Here is a 14638-nt window from a genome sequence, read left to right as displayed (position 1 = left end):
AATCATTTCTGTACTGATACCCATGAGAACTATTTTTTAAAATCATCATCTTTTTCAGCCAACTGTAAGAATGTTCATATTAAATGGAAACTGACGCACTGCGGTAAAATGAGATATGTAGGAGATCACAGTATTGGACTGGTAGAGGTGCTCTAGATCAGAGAAGTGAATGGGCAGGGCTGGAATAGCAGAGGGGTTATGGGTCAGGACTCAGGGATATCAGCAGAGCTATGTGTGGTGAGCCCAGGCTGGAATATCAGGCAGGCTGTGGGTCAGGATTGTGGGGCATCAGCAGAGATCTGTGTGTGTGCGCGTAGCCGGTGCTGGAATAGCAAGGGGATGGATGAAGGTTAGGATTCAACAGCATCTGCAAAACTATGGTCGGGGTCTCTAGTTTGAATTACCGAGGGGCGCTGCAGTTCAGGACTGAAGGGCACTGGCAGAGCTGCGGGTGTGTGTAAACTAATACTGGAACAAGATACAATTTACCAGCAATGGTGTCATTAATGTTGTATTGAGAGGAAATGTCACCTTCCTACTCTCATTTAATATTCTGCTGTTCATGCATTCAAGTGTGGCATTAGCCCTTTTAGCCATAGTGTCACACTGGGAGCACATATTAGATGGATTATCTACAACTACCCTTAAATCCTCTTCACAGCCACTACTCTAGAATTTCATGTGAGGCTATGGAAAACGCTTCCCAGAAGTCCAAGTAAATTTTACTTCAAACAATTTACCAGCCAGAGCTGTAATCTCTGCAAAGAGCTGTATTAAATTTGATTCACAAGACTTACTGTCCATGAAACCATATTGGCTGGGATTAATTACTTTACCATTTTTTTTGTTCTTTATTAGTTGAAGATCATCCGTTCTTTTATTTTGCCTCAGATTGAAATTAAATATTATAAACATTGGCATGCCATCGACTTTCTTCCAGTCTTCCAGATCTTCCCCATTTTTCCAAGACTCACTAAAAATTAATCACGGTGGTCCAGAGAGATCCTTGGCCAACTCTTTTGAAAGTCTTAGGATGTAAATTATCCAGGCCTGCTTATTTAAAAATGCTGACTGTAAAAGTTCTGTTTAACATCCTCCTTAGATTAGAATTGGAATAGAAAGCATTTAATTATCATTATGTGATATCAATATCATCTAGCTTTGTTCTAAATACAGAGGAGATACATTTACTGACCAATTCTGAACTTTCTTTATCTTTACAGAAGTGCATAAATATTTGTCTTCACTGAACTACTGATGATGATGATGATGTTGATTATTATTCATGTATTTATATGTATTGTGTTAACACCTAGGAGCTCCAGTCCTGGACTAGATCTCCGCTGTGCTAGGTACTGTACAAACACAGAACAAAAAGACAGAGAAAAGCAAATGTAATACAGATTTTTGATAAAGGAAAAAAAAATAATCTTGAGGAATACTGTCCCTGAAGCCTAACTTCTATCACTAAAAAATTATATAACAAATATTAAGTGGACAACAATTCAAGAAAAATGGTTTGGGGAACAGAATCATAAGCAAGAGGCAGCACTGAGGTTTATAAATAATGAATTGTGCCAGACAAACATGAATGCTTTTTGAGAAGGAATAGTGAAATGAGTAAATGAAAAGAATGCAGCATTTAGGACAATAAAGAACTATTTCCTTTAGGTGCCTAAATAGGGGTTGTAGGTTGGGTGCTGTGCTCTTTTGAAAATTTGACTCAGAAGGAATGGTGTAAGCACCACAAAGGTTTTAAGTGGGAGTTCTGGAATGTAATGGAGAAAAGGAGAATTCAGGTTAAGTCTCCTGATAGTGAGATATATTAGACTGTAGATGAATGAAAGGGCCTAATCCTACATGGAAATCGAATCTTCCATTAAATTTACTGGGAGGGGTTGGTGCTCAGCACCTGTCAGGAAGAACCCTGGACTTGATCCGTCTCCTATTGGGAACCTGTCCCTCGAATTCAGTGAGAGAGCTGGATTGGGCCACCAGCATCTTGCAGAATCAGGCCTTACACAAAGGAGCTGGTTTCTTCTCATCCAGTGTTGCCTTCCAGCGACTACTGATTCCCAGTCTGCACTGTAGGGCTAGTAACAGACACTTTTCTGCTGGGAGAAACCAACCTTCTTTTGACTGTACTTTGTGCCTTTGCTCCCGAAGTCAAAGTCAGTTTGAAGGAAGGACTCTACTTACAAATGATCTGCTGCTGCGTGTCTCTCCACAGATATCAGAGGACAAATATCAGAGGATGGCCAAGGCCAATGATACCAGAGTGACTGAGTTCATTCTCTTAGGATTCCCAGATCGTCCCGAGCTGCAGGCCACCTTCTTCTTGTTATTCCTAGTGATCTACCTGATCACCCTCATGGGGAATCTTGGGATGATTGCATTAATCAGGATGGACTCCCAGCTTCACACCCCGATGTATTTCTTCCTCAGCCACTTGTCCCTGGTAGATGCCTGTAACAGCTCAGTTGTCATACCCAAGATGTTGGTGAACTTCTTAGTGGACAGCAAAGCCATCTCCTCCATCAGCTGTGCTGCGCAAATGTATTTTTTTGTTTTCTTTGCAACTACTGATCTCTTGCTCCTGTCGGTGATGGCATACGACCGGTATGTGGCTGTCTGTAACCCGCTACTCTACACAGCTGTCATGTCCCCCAGAGTTTGTGCCCAGCTGGTTGCTGGCTCATATGCATGCAGTACTGTAAGTTCTATGATACACACATGTTTTACTTTTAGCATGTCCTTCTGTGGCTCCAACGTCATCAGTCATTTCTTCTGTGACATCCCCCCACTCTTAGCACTCTCCTGCTCTGATACTAGCATCAATGAGATGCTGCTCTTCATTTTGGGAAGCACGGAAGCAGCCATTTCGCTCCTGATCATCCTTGTCTCCTACCTGTACATCCTGGCTGCCATCCTGCAGATCCGTTCTGCCAAGGGGAGGAGAAAAGCCTTCTCCACCTGCACCTCCCATCTGACTGTAGTCACTATGTTATATGGGTCTCTTAGCTTTATGTATTTGCGACCTAGTTCCAGCTATGCCTTAGACCAGGACATGGGGGTCTCTGTGTTCTATACAGTGCTGATCCCCATGCTGAATCCCCTGATCTACAGCCTGAGGAACACAGAAGTGAGGGATGCTCTGAGGAGAGTGATTGGGAGGAAAATATTTACTCATTTGATGTGATTTGTGGAGAATCAATAAAGAATAGGCAGCACTTGCTCCATAGGGCTGCTGGTGTCTCCATTAATTTCAGTGAGTTGGGAGTTTCTTTATGCTAACATGCTCACTATGTAAGGAAGGTACCATGGATGGGCCAGCTGGTGTAAATCCTTGTAACTCTCTTGGCTCCAATGGGGCTATGCTGATTTACATCAGCTGAGAATCTGGCCCATCAGTGCTGCACAGCTGGGGAAATGTGCACTCCTCATCCTGCAGCAGTGAACCCAGATCTGAAAGGCCCACATTTTCAAACGAGACCTCTAATTTTGTACCCCTCCATTTTTTCGGTGCCCAACTCTAGACCCAGAAGGTCTGATTTCCTGAGGTGCTGAGCTCAAAGCAAAGAATAGGAGCTAAGTGTGTGCAACACTTCCGGGAAGCAAGGCCTTTAGCATCTCAAGCGGGACACAGAAATGGAGGTGCCCAAAGTGAGAGAAGTCTCTTAAAAATGCAGGCCCAGAAGTTTTGCTCCTGTGGGCCACAGAAGTGGAGCTGATTGTACAGCTTCAGGACAAAACCGTGTGGAAGAGAAAAGGGTTTCTGTGAGCTGCTACTGAGGTGCTTCAGCGGAGCTGTGTGTATGAGGAGTCCAGAGCTGGGTCTGAGGGGCATCAGCAGAGCCAAGGGGGAGGGGAAGGGAGTGCAGGGCGAGGGCCTGCAGGTTGGGACTGAGGGGCATTGGCAGAGGTGTGTGTGTTGGCAAGCTCAGGACTGGGACGGTCGGGGGCTGCACGTCGGGATGGAGTGGCGTGGGCAGAGCTGTGCATGTGGGGAGTCCTGGTCAGCAGCTAGTGGCACATAATGGCAGGCGCATTTCACTGCATTAACCCAAAAGTAAGCGCATTGGAAAGAAGGGGGGGTGGGACCGATGAACTCTTCATCTACATTGCTGAAAGTCTATAAAACGTGTGAAAACCCAGGAAAAGGACTTGAGCATCATGGTGGGCAGCTCAGTGAAGACCCCTGCTCAGTGTGCAGCCGTAGTTTAAAAAAGAAAGAGGAAAATAATGAAAATATTATCATTGTGATTTTGTCTATTTTGTTTTTATTTTCCATTGGGAAAACTGAAACAAAATATTTTATTTTAGGTTGGGTCAAACGTAATCTAAATATTTTGGTTTGTTGACCAGAATTGACGTGTTTTGTCTCAGGTCTGTTTGGCGTTAATCTGAGTTCACCTCAGTTGCTGCGATGTGTCATAGGAGATGTAGTTCAGCTGCCTCATGACCCCATTCTCCTCTATGGGCTAGGCTTCTTGGCTAGACTACATATTCCATGATGTACCTCTGGATGAACCAATACGGTGCTGTGACATTCCAAAAGGTACAATCTGGAATGATGAATAGCTGTGTCACTTCAGTTTCCAACTTAGGGTGCCTTTTAAACTGCTTCTCTGTGAGAGCTACCACTCCTGGTCTGCTCACACACAGCCTCCAGCATGTAAATTACTCCCAGTTATACTGTATCAGTGCTGCAGCCAGCTACTCTTGAATTATACCGCAGAGAAACACCAGCAAAGTCCTAGACTTTCCCCAGAAATGTACATCTTGGACAGCCCAGCTCTCTCCTGGATAGTACAAGCTTATATAAAGTCCATCATTTTATTTATAGAAAATTATATGCACCAATCCTGTTATCCCAAATGGAGTTTCCCAAACACTTAACCCCAAACACATTAGTTTAGATAAAACAATGAAATAAGCTTATTAACAACAAAAGGTTAGATTTTAAGTGAATATGAGTAATGAAGCATAAAAGTCAATTCAAGTTAAATTCATTGAGTAGCATTCTGTGCTGATTTTTTGTAGTTTACGGCATACATGGATTATGTACAAAACTTCCTGCATACAGACTCATACCAGAACTACAGTATTTAAATAGACCAGTGGTTCTCAAACATGTTGTATTGCTGACCCCTTGTGCACAGCAAGCCTCAGAGTGTGACCCCTCCCCTTAGAAATTAAGAACCCATTTTTTATATTTAACACTATGTTAAATGCTAAATTTAAACCCTATTGCTTACATTTGCCCCTGGCCCTCGTGCACTCCCCATTCCCCTTCACCCCTAACCTCTGCACTCCCCCCCTTTGCTCTTAACCCCTGCCCCTCCTTCCTGCACCCCAACACCCTGCACTGTGCCACCTTCACCTCTAACCTCTGCACCCCCCTCTTGCACCCACATGGGGAAACTGACCTGAATGCATGGAGCAGCTGGTATTGCTGCTCGCTCCCCCCTCGAACTCTCCTCCGCACCCCCTAGGAGGGGTGTGAGGTTGGGGGGGGGGGGGAGGGAGTCAGGAACAAGGTCAGGGCTCCCTGCATCCAGGTCACTTTCCCCACCTGGGCTGTCTAAGGGGAGGGCAGAGAGCAGCAGGTCCTGATGCTTGCCTCACATCACTGCTCAGGTGGGGAAAGTGACCTAGGTGCAGGGAGCCTTGATGTTGCACCTCTCCCCCTGTACACAGTCCCCGAGGGGGGCACGGAGAAACGTCAGGGATGGATGAGCTGCATCTGTGTATCACCACTCACCCTTCCCTCCCCATGTTCCTCTGATGGGAGGAAGCAGGGAGGCCCATGGTCCCGCATCTGGTTGGCCTAAGGGCTCACAGCTACACGGGTGATGGCACTCTGGCCTCAGAGCCCTGTGCCTGGTTGGGGTCAAGGGTCACAGCTGATGACCCCCACCTAACGATGTCGCAACCCCCTGAGGGTTTGTGACTCCCCAGTTTGAGAACCAATGAAATAGACAAACAAACCAACCCGAATGGGATAATATTAATGACTCCTGCAAAGAGCAAGAATTATATTCAGTTTTACATTTTTCCCACTAGGTGGTGACAGCATTTTCTATGCTGTTAATAATTTGCAGTGCTGTTGTAGTCATGTTATTAATAGCAGGATTAGCCTATCTCAAATCATGCCATACACTGCTCAGCATGGAGACCAAGAGTTTAAAGCGTGACTAGTGCCTCAGCATCTGGGTGCTCAGCTTGAGACACCGTATAAAGGCTGATTTTCAGAACATGCTGAGCCCTCACTCTCTGATGATCAGGTCCTTTTAGGGTGTCTGTCTTAAGCTTCTTACCCCACAATGAAGACATCGGAATGCTCTAATTTGAATATTGTTTCCAGTGTGTTTAATTACACAGAATGCAGCGGATACCCTTGGAAATCTCAGACCTGATTTTCAGCAACGGTGCAGCTGTGCCCAGTCTGCATTAGAGCTTGCATTGCTGGTAGCACTGGTCTGGCAGCAACATTGCTAGAAAACAGGTAGTAAAATGCCCTAGTGCAGAGAAGACCCCTGCATCAATTTTTCTCAGGCAGACCCCACTGTAAAGCCTGATTCTGATAGTCCTTATTCTGCTCTAGATCAGGAGCGACTCCCCTGAAATAAAGGGAGTGACAATGGGAAGAAAGAAGAGGTTAGACAAATACCTGTTAAGATTGACCTCTCCTTCCTTTCACACTACCACATTGCTCTTTCTATAAACCTATTGTGAGTGCGGTCACAATCAGGCCCTCAGTCTGCTATTTGGTCCTGAATGTGGTCTTTACCAGTGTGCTCTATGGCAGGCTCACTCACACCAAGCCTCCGGGTCCAGCATAGAAAAGGGCTGCAATTCTTTGGTGGCATTTATTCATCACTTACAGATCGAGGGATAGAGATCCCCTCTATTCGGCATTGGTGAGGCCTCATTTTGGAATACTGTGTCCAGTTTTCAGCACCCCACTACAGAAAGGATGTGGACAAATTGGAGGGAATCCAGTGGTTATGGAGAGTCCAGAGGTTATGGAGCCTTTGAATTTCAATGCCCTTTCTATATCTTAGTACTAAAGGGCTAAGGGAGTAGACCTTCAAAACACCCAGACTTGTTGACCTTAAGTGCTATAGGCAACAGTAAAGAATTGATAAGATGTTCCAGTATTTGCTGATGCTTACAGTAAAGATAGAGAGATACTTCACTCCTGGGCTCCCATATAGTTCCATTCATTATAAATACAAAATGGAAAAATGACAATTTGTGTTAGCAACTTTATTTTCACTTTGCAGATTCCATGCTGAAAAATTAAAGATCTTCCTTTAAGAATGTAGGAGTTTGTTTGAAATAAAATAACCTGTTGGGCTGTTGCCTCGTCTCATTCCAAATATCCGGAGGCAGCATTTTCAAAAGCATTCACTAATCAAGGGTGTCTACGGACAAGAATGAAAATGTGGGCCATAAATTCTTTCTGCCTCCCTTTGCCTATCTATGAATGGGGATTACCATCCTTATCTGCCTTACAACAGGGTTCATAAATGTTTGTAGGTCCTTGTAAGGCCCTCCTCAGCATAGTACCTCTGAGCACGTCACACTCTAACGTATTCATCGCCACAACTTCCATGGAGATAATACTACTGCATTATCTAACATTTTACAGCTGAAGAGCCAAGGCACAGCAGGAGTAAATGTCTTGCTCCAAGATCACACAGGATGTCTACAGCTGAGCCAGGAATTGAGCCCCCAATTTACAGAGCACTAGGCTAATGCTCTACGTACGAGACAATCTTTCCTACTCATGGCAATAGAATTACAGGGATGTAGCACCTATAAGCTAAAAAGAGTGGTGACTTGGCCCCTCATTCTATACAGTAACGCAACCTTCTTCAGATTCACCACAGATGTTTCACTACTGAGCTGAGGCCATCTCTCACAGCCTCTAATTCTGACATTAGCTGTATAAGGGAATTTGGGGGACTTCCTGTTACAGTGTATTGTACAAATTACCTGCAGTGCCATCAGATTATTCCATATTTCACTGGCATAAAAAGCCTCAGGCCTATATACCTCTTACATTCTCAGATGTAAGGCTGTTGCATCAGACTCTTTTTCCTTTGTCCCAGTTGTTGCCATCTTAAATTTAAAACAGCAACAAGAAGAAAATATGATGGAAAAGGAATTTACACAAAAAACAATTGCGCACTGGGTATGGACAGGCAAAAGAAGAAGAAAGTCAGGGTTTAAGTAGTATGTACAGTAACACAAATATCTTTTTAAAATGTAAGAGAAATTAAAATAAATATAAATCCATTTCTCTCTGATGTTAAGAACAGGTGCAGTGAATCTGTGTACTTCAGAGAAATGAAGACATGCTGGGCTAAATCTTCAGCTGGTGTAAATTGGTGTTGTTCCATTAACTACAATGGAGCTATAGATGATCTGCACCAGCTGAGGATCTGGCCCAATGGAGCTAATGAGTGAAATTAGTTTATACACCTGGGTATGTGGACCATTGAGTTAAATGGAGCTATACTGATTTACACCACTGGGGATATGTCCTTTGACTTCTTTTAAGTTATGCAGATTTTTTTATAGATTAATGGTTTCTGGTCTGGCCTTCTGCTAGCACAGACCATGGAACCTCACCCACAAATTTTAGTTAGAGCACCACTTTTAGAAAAATAACGTGTCTTGATTTAAATGATATAGAATTCACCATGGCTCTAGGTAAATTTTTCCCACTCACTATTAAAAATTTATACAGATTCACACCAGTTGAGGATCTAGTCCCATGTTTTCAATGGAGAGACGTTGTTTACATCAGCTAGGAATCTGATCTAATGGGTGGTGTGCATGTTATGGCCTCCTATTTAAGCATGGATGTCCATATCAGCCAGAGTTAGATACATACATCGAATTGTCTAAAACAAAGGGATAACACTGTTTTATTTAAAGTAGCATGATGTTTGTTAAATCATTCCATGTAAAGTGTTACTCTACAAGTCATTTAAGGATATGAAATGAACATGGAATATTTTCACCTGTGATTATTTTAAATTATTTTGATTACTTTCACATAAACATCCTGCAAAATTAAAAAGCCAACCAGAAAAGCAAACAAAACAAACAAACAAACACAAACAACCCCTTCCCATACCACAATCTACACTTTTCCAAATAAAAGAAAGACAAAAAAACATCAGTTATTCATACATATGAAACATAAAATGATAGAGAACTACTTTCTGTGAAGCATACCAAACAGGTGTAGTCACACCTATAGCCCTGTGTAATCAGCAGCACAACTGGAACAAATTCCATGGCAATAACCCTGGATTCCATGTCAACGACCTCTAGATTGCACAGTAACACCCTTTAAATTCTGTGGGAATGTCAAAATATTCTATTGCCATAAAACTCTTCACTCCTGTCCCTCCCATCCCCAAAGAAACACATGGCAATGGTTCATAGTGTTTTTAACCTGCCTCCCAAGCAGTACATAACTTGGGGACCCAGCGAGAGTTAACATAGATTAGAACCTTGTTAACTTCTGGTCTGATTTCTGTTTGGTCTGGATCTACCCCCAAATCCCAGACCGTTCATGAAAAAGGCCTTCCCAGGGGACCTAGGACAGGGGTCAAATTCAGCGGACCCTTTGCTCCTCAATCTATGATGCTTGCTAAATATGACACCCGTCTGCTCTCATTCATTAAGGAAAGAATACAGGCCTGCATTTTGGGGAGATATTTAAACAAGTGAAAGATTCCCTTTTCAGGATCCTCAGTGGCATCTGTTAAGGAATGAAGCAGGTTTCAGTGAAGCCCCACCTTCCTGAGTGACATGACTCAGGGGCAGGAGGATAATGCTCAGTCTCTCTTCCTTAGTGTGATCAGGTAGCTAGGTAAGGACAAGGGGTTGCTGTTAGGACAATCTCCAAGGGATCCCCTTAATGACTTTAGGGGTCTGTAACAGCATGGTCAGGTGTGTTCACAGTGTTTAAACAGTCCGAGCCCTGGTTTTGGGCCATACCTCCAGGGTTTCCTCCCTGGAGGCAATGGTTTGGCTTCTCTGGGCCCTTCTGACTCCAGATGGGCCACTAAGTAGATCAGACCCCCTTCGCACGCACGCGCGTGTGTGTGTGTGTGTTTATCACTGTCCAATTGTAGTCCACTTTCTCAGTGGCCTATGGGGGTGTCCAGGCCCACTCACTACTCCAGTTCCCAGCCCAGGGACCCTAAGAATAGCAGCCACACACCACCATGTCCCTTTATCTAAACTGCTTTTGAATTGAAAGCCACCTCCTCACAGCCGGAGCCTTCAACAAGGCTTCACCCTTACCTCAGGGCAAATGTACACTCAGGCCCAGCAGCCAGCCAGGATCTCTTTCTCACTCCCCCAAGACTCTGCCAGCACTGAGCTGTCCATGGTGCTGCAGTTTCATTTAGCCAGCCAGGAGCACCATCTACAGCCCTCTGGCTCCAGCAAGGAACTGACTCTGTCTGGCATCTGGCACTGAAGCTCCTTTTTACATGGCCCTCCTGTGCCCTGATTAGCTGCCCCCTCCACAGTCTGCACAGCACTGCACTCCAATCCAATCTCAGCTTGTGTAGCTAGTTTCTGCCCATCGGGGTGGGGGTGGGGGGCATTTCCTTCAGTTGCAATTAACTCTAATAGTGAACATATACCTTTATAAATTACAGTGACAGAGAGACTGTCAAATACCCCATCTGCTCTTTACTGTAATTATGTAAGAGCACTTCTCTTTGCATAAAAATACTGCTCAAGCCTCTGACTATATATAGTACATTTTCCTTTGATACATTAAATTAGAAATTGTCCATATGAACATATGCAGCCATGATATTATCTCTCTCTCTCTTTAATAATCAGTTTTCACCAGTGAAAATCAGTCACCAATTTTCTCTGTTATGTTCACAGCATATACAGAGAATTAGTTAAAAAATCCAAAATACACTTGATGGACGTTTGCAACATAACACTACTCTATTTCTCAGAATTATGAAGAATAATAAACAAGAGCTGGTAACCAGAGAAAGCCTAAACAGACTGCTCCCTAAGGTAGAAGGGCTCATGGAGACTCTGCTTTTGTTCTTTCTTGTTTTGTGTTCTTTTAACAACTTTTGTTGTAAATGTAACCTTTCTGCTAGTTGGAGTCAGCAGCAACAAGGGGTGGGTTTTCCTTTTGCCTCAGATTCTTAAATCCAGCAACAAGAAGTTCCTTTAATGTGCCCCTCCCTTCACAGCATCCCACTCATTGGCATTGTCCTGAGTCTGGGCAGACCCAGAGTCTACTGGTGCAGCTGCTGAGTTCACCTCCCATCCTGGTTGAGGGGGAAGGGAAAAGACGGCACCTTGCTTGCTCCGCTGTCCAGCCACTACATTCCAGCTGTCCACCCTGCTGCACACCATCACCTTCTGCTACCACCTGCTTCTCCCCTGTGACCTCTGCATGTTAGTCTCTTGAGGTGCCACCCAGCTCCCTGATTCTCAGCTGTCAGTGATTTCAGCTCTTAGCAATCATCAGGTTCTAGGGAGTGAACCTCGGTGCTGAAGCTGTTACCCAGGGTTTCTTGACCCAGTAATTTTTAGTCTCTGCAAGTTAGTATCAGGAAGTAAACCAAAGGAAACACTGTACCTCTGTCTGCTATATGGCTGACCTAGACAAGTCAAAACCAAGTGCTTTTAACTTTAAAGCTTTGTGTTATTTGGTCTCCAGCAATTCCTATTGGAATCATTTTTACCTGAAGTCTCTACTTATTAGTTTTAAGCACCTACAAACACACTAGGTAGTTAGAGTACCCCCAAAACGTGATAGTTACCCCACAAGTCTGAGGCAGTCTTCAGGGTGAATCGGTCACAGATGTCTGGATGGCTGGTCCTTCCGTCTGAGCCTGGAGATCTTTCCAAATGTGTCCACAAAGCGTCCACCTGACTCAGACTTGCTACCTCCCTCTTACACCCCAACAGTTACAGAGACATGTCAATCAAAAGAATGTTACATAGCTGACCAAACAAATCAATCACTGGGCAAAAGCAGGAGTTACAGAGACACGCCACTAAAAATATATTGTGAAGCAAGCAGTCTTGAGTTGTTAGTCTGGTAGCTACATTTCCCTGTACTGACAATTCTACAATATATCCAGACTGCCTGTTTTTCACAGACATTTGCCCCGGCATGTTCAGAGAGAGACTGCACTGAGCCAGGCTCACATCACCTCTTCACTTTCTGTCCTCCTCCTCTTTCCAGTTTGCTTAGTTACACTAAGTTTTTAGAAAGGACTGAAAGTAGCTAGAAGCAGCAAGCAGAATAATTGGCAGTGGCTTGCACAGCTGGCTGATTGCTAAAATACCCCTGTTCAAAGCTGGCCAGAAGCACCGTCCCACAGCAGGTGATTTCAACTCTTGCAAACATTGAAAAAAACCAAGGACTCCTAAAAAAAAATCTTATGTAGCTCTAGCTTTGAACAGTTGGAGAGGAGGTTAAACCATACCTGGGGCTCTTAGATAGAGCTAACCCTATCAGTCAGGAACAGCTATCTCCACTCCCCATCAATCTTCACAGGGCTCTGGCATCAGACCCCCTTGCTTAGCCAGTTCAGTTCAGATGATAGCGACCCTTCAATCAGAACAGGCTAAGCACAGTTCTGCTGCCTTTTGCCCATACAATAAGGGGAACAACATTTCTTTACCCCTGCATTTAACACTAAAGTGATTTGTAACCCAACACCAGCCAAAAGGATAATTTAGGCAAAGCAGTCCCATCATGCTGAGCATCTACGCAGGGTGGGTGTGTTCATGGAAATACAGTCTGGCCCTGACAGCTGTTCCCTCCCCCAGCCAGCTTGGCAGGGCAGATCTTGCCCAGACCCTGCTTACATCAACTATCAGTCATTCCAATTGAAAGGATTTGTTTGTTCTTTCTGCATGAAGGTATATAAAAGCCAGTCCTCTATGCAACTGTTATAAACCCTCCAGAGAACAGGGAGAACTACAGAGAACCAGTGGGGAGTGCAGATTTCATTTTAGTTCATCCACAGAAATCATGCACTTTACACCTGCAACCATACAGTGACACCAACCCTGGTACAAAAATGGGGGAAATGGGCTAGATATTGAATTACCCCTTCAGCACAATGATACATGCTTTCATTGCCTGTCCCGGATAAGAGTCCCAGCTGGTGTAAATTGGGTAGGCTGTACTGACTTCAATGCAGCTTTGCTGATCTACTCTTGTGAAGGGTCCCACCCAATGTATATTGTTACTCAAACACATATGCACCAGCAGACTTCAGGGACATGACAATTCAGCACATGAAATTACATTGCAATGAAGTGTTCTGTGAGTAGTGTGGTGCTGCTTTAAATGGAGTCAGAAGGAGACTCGCAATTTAGTCATTGCTTTCCTCAGGGCAGCCTTCACCTCCTTGTTCCTCAGGCTGTAGATCAGGGGGTTCAGCATTGGGGTCACCAGGGTGCAAAACACCGAGGTCATTTTGTCCATGTCCATGGAATAGCTGGAGGCAGGCCGTAAATACATGAAGAGAAGGGTCCCATGGAAAATGACCACAGCTATCAGGTGGGAGGCACAGGTGGAGAAGGCTTTGTGCGGCCCTCGGCGGAGCGGATCGTCAGGATGGTGGCGATGATATAGATGTAGGAGAGAAGGACGGTGACAATGCTGCTCACTGAAATGCAGCTGCTTAAGACGAATAACAAAATCTCATTGATGTGTGTGTCAGAGCAGGAGATTGCCAGCAGTGGGGGGATATCACAAAAGAAATGATTGATGACATTGGAGCTGCAGAATGACAGCTCAAATGTAAACCATGTGTGAATCATTGATTCCACCAAGCTAAGAACATACACCCCAGCCACCAGCTGGTTACAGAGCCTCCTAGACATGGTGACTCTATAGAGCAACGGGCTACAGATGGCCACATAACGGTCATATGCCATCACGGCCAGCAGAAGGCACTCAACATCTGCAAAAGAGCCACAGAAATACGTTTGTAGAGCACAAGCATTGTATGAAATCATTTTAGTTTTGGCCAAGAAGTTCTGCAGCATCTTAGGGGAGATTGTTGAGGAATAGCAGAAATCACAGAAAGACAAGTTACTCAGGAAAAATTACATGCGGGTGTGGAGTCTGGGGTCAATCCTGATTAACAAGATCATCCCCGGGTTCCCCACTATGTTGATATAATAGATCAGTAGGAACACTGCAAAGAGGGGGATTTGCAGATCTGGACGATCTGTCAGTCCTGAGAAAATGAACTCAGTCACCATTGATTGATTTCCCTTTTCCATCTCTTCTGAAGAGAGCTCAGGCAGTTGTGTGGTGTGAGTCAGTGGATGGCTCAGGAATCCTATCCCTTCTTTAAAATGAGAGAAAATGAAGAGTTGATAGAAGGCAGTTTCTTTAGGGTTACCGCTGCTGATGACTTAGTCCACATAGCCAGATGTTTAGAGATGGGCATTCCAGTTGTTGGGGTACCATTATAAGCAACTAAATACCAAGGCCCTAAAATTGAGACACCCCTCAGAACGAAACACAGGGAAATTTCTAATGATGGGGTTTTTTTTTGTGGTAATGATTCACAAACAAAACTGGACTTTGAAT

The 14638-nt window shown here is 44.3% G+C and overlaps 1 protein-coding gene and 1 pseudogene across 1 annotated transcript; one reads left to right on the top strand and one right to left on the bottom strand.

Moving 5' to 3' along the window:
- Positions 1-2251: 2251 nt before the first annotated feature.
- On the top strand, positions 2252-3199 carry LOC137142579 (olfactory receptor 5J3-like). Its single transcript, XM_067531983.1, has one exon. It carries the CDS (start codon positions 2255-2257, stop codon positions 3197-3199), a length of 945 nt encoding a protein of 314 aa, XP_067388084.1. The 5' UTR covers positions 2252-2254.
- Positions 3200-13387: 10188 nt separating this feature from the next.
- On the bottom strand, positions 13388-14325 carry LOC137142594 (olfactory receptor 5AR1-like; annotated as a pseudogene).
- Positions 14326-14638: the final 313 nt, after the last annotated feature.

Source organism: Emydura macquarii, unplaced genomic scaffold (assembly GCF_026122565.2).
Source record: "Emydura macquarii macquarii isolate MOO-44397 ecotype Brisbane River unplaced genomic scaffold, CSIRO-AGI_Emac_v2 contig_3235, whole genome shotgun sequence".
In the NCBI taxonomy this organism is placed as follows: Eukaryota; Metazoa; Chordata; order Testudines; family Chelidae; genus Emydura; species Emydura macquarii.
This window is presented reverse-complemented; position numbering and strand designations above follow the sequence as displayed.

Coding starts and splice junctions, on each gene's coding strand:
- LOC137142579 (XM_067531983.1), top strand. CDS start 2,255: ATGGCCAAGGCCAATGATACCAGAGTGACTGAGTTCATTCTCTTAGGA.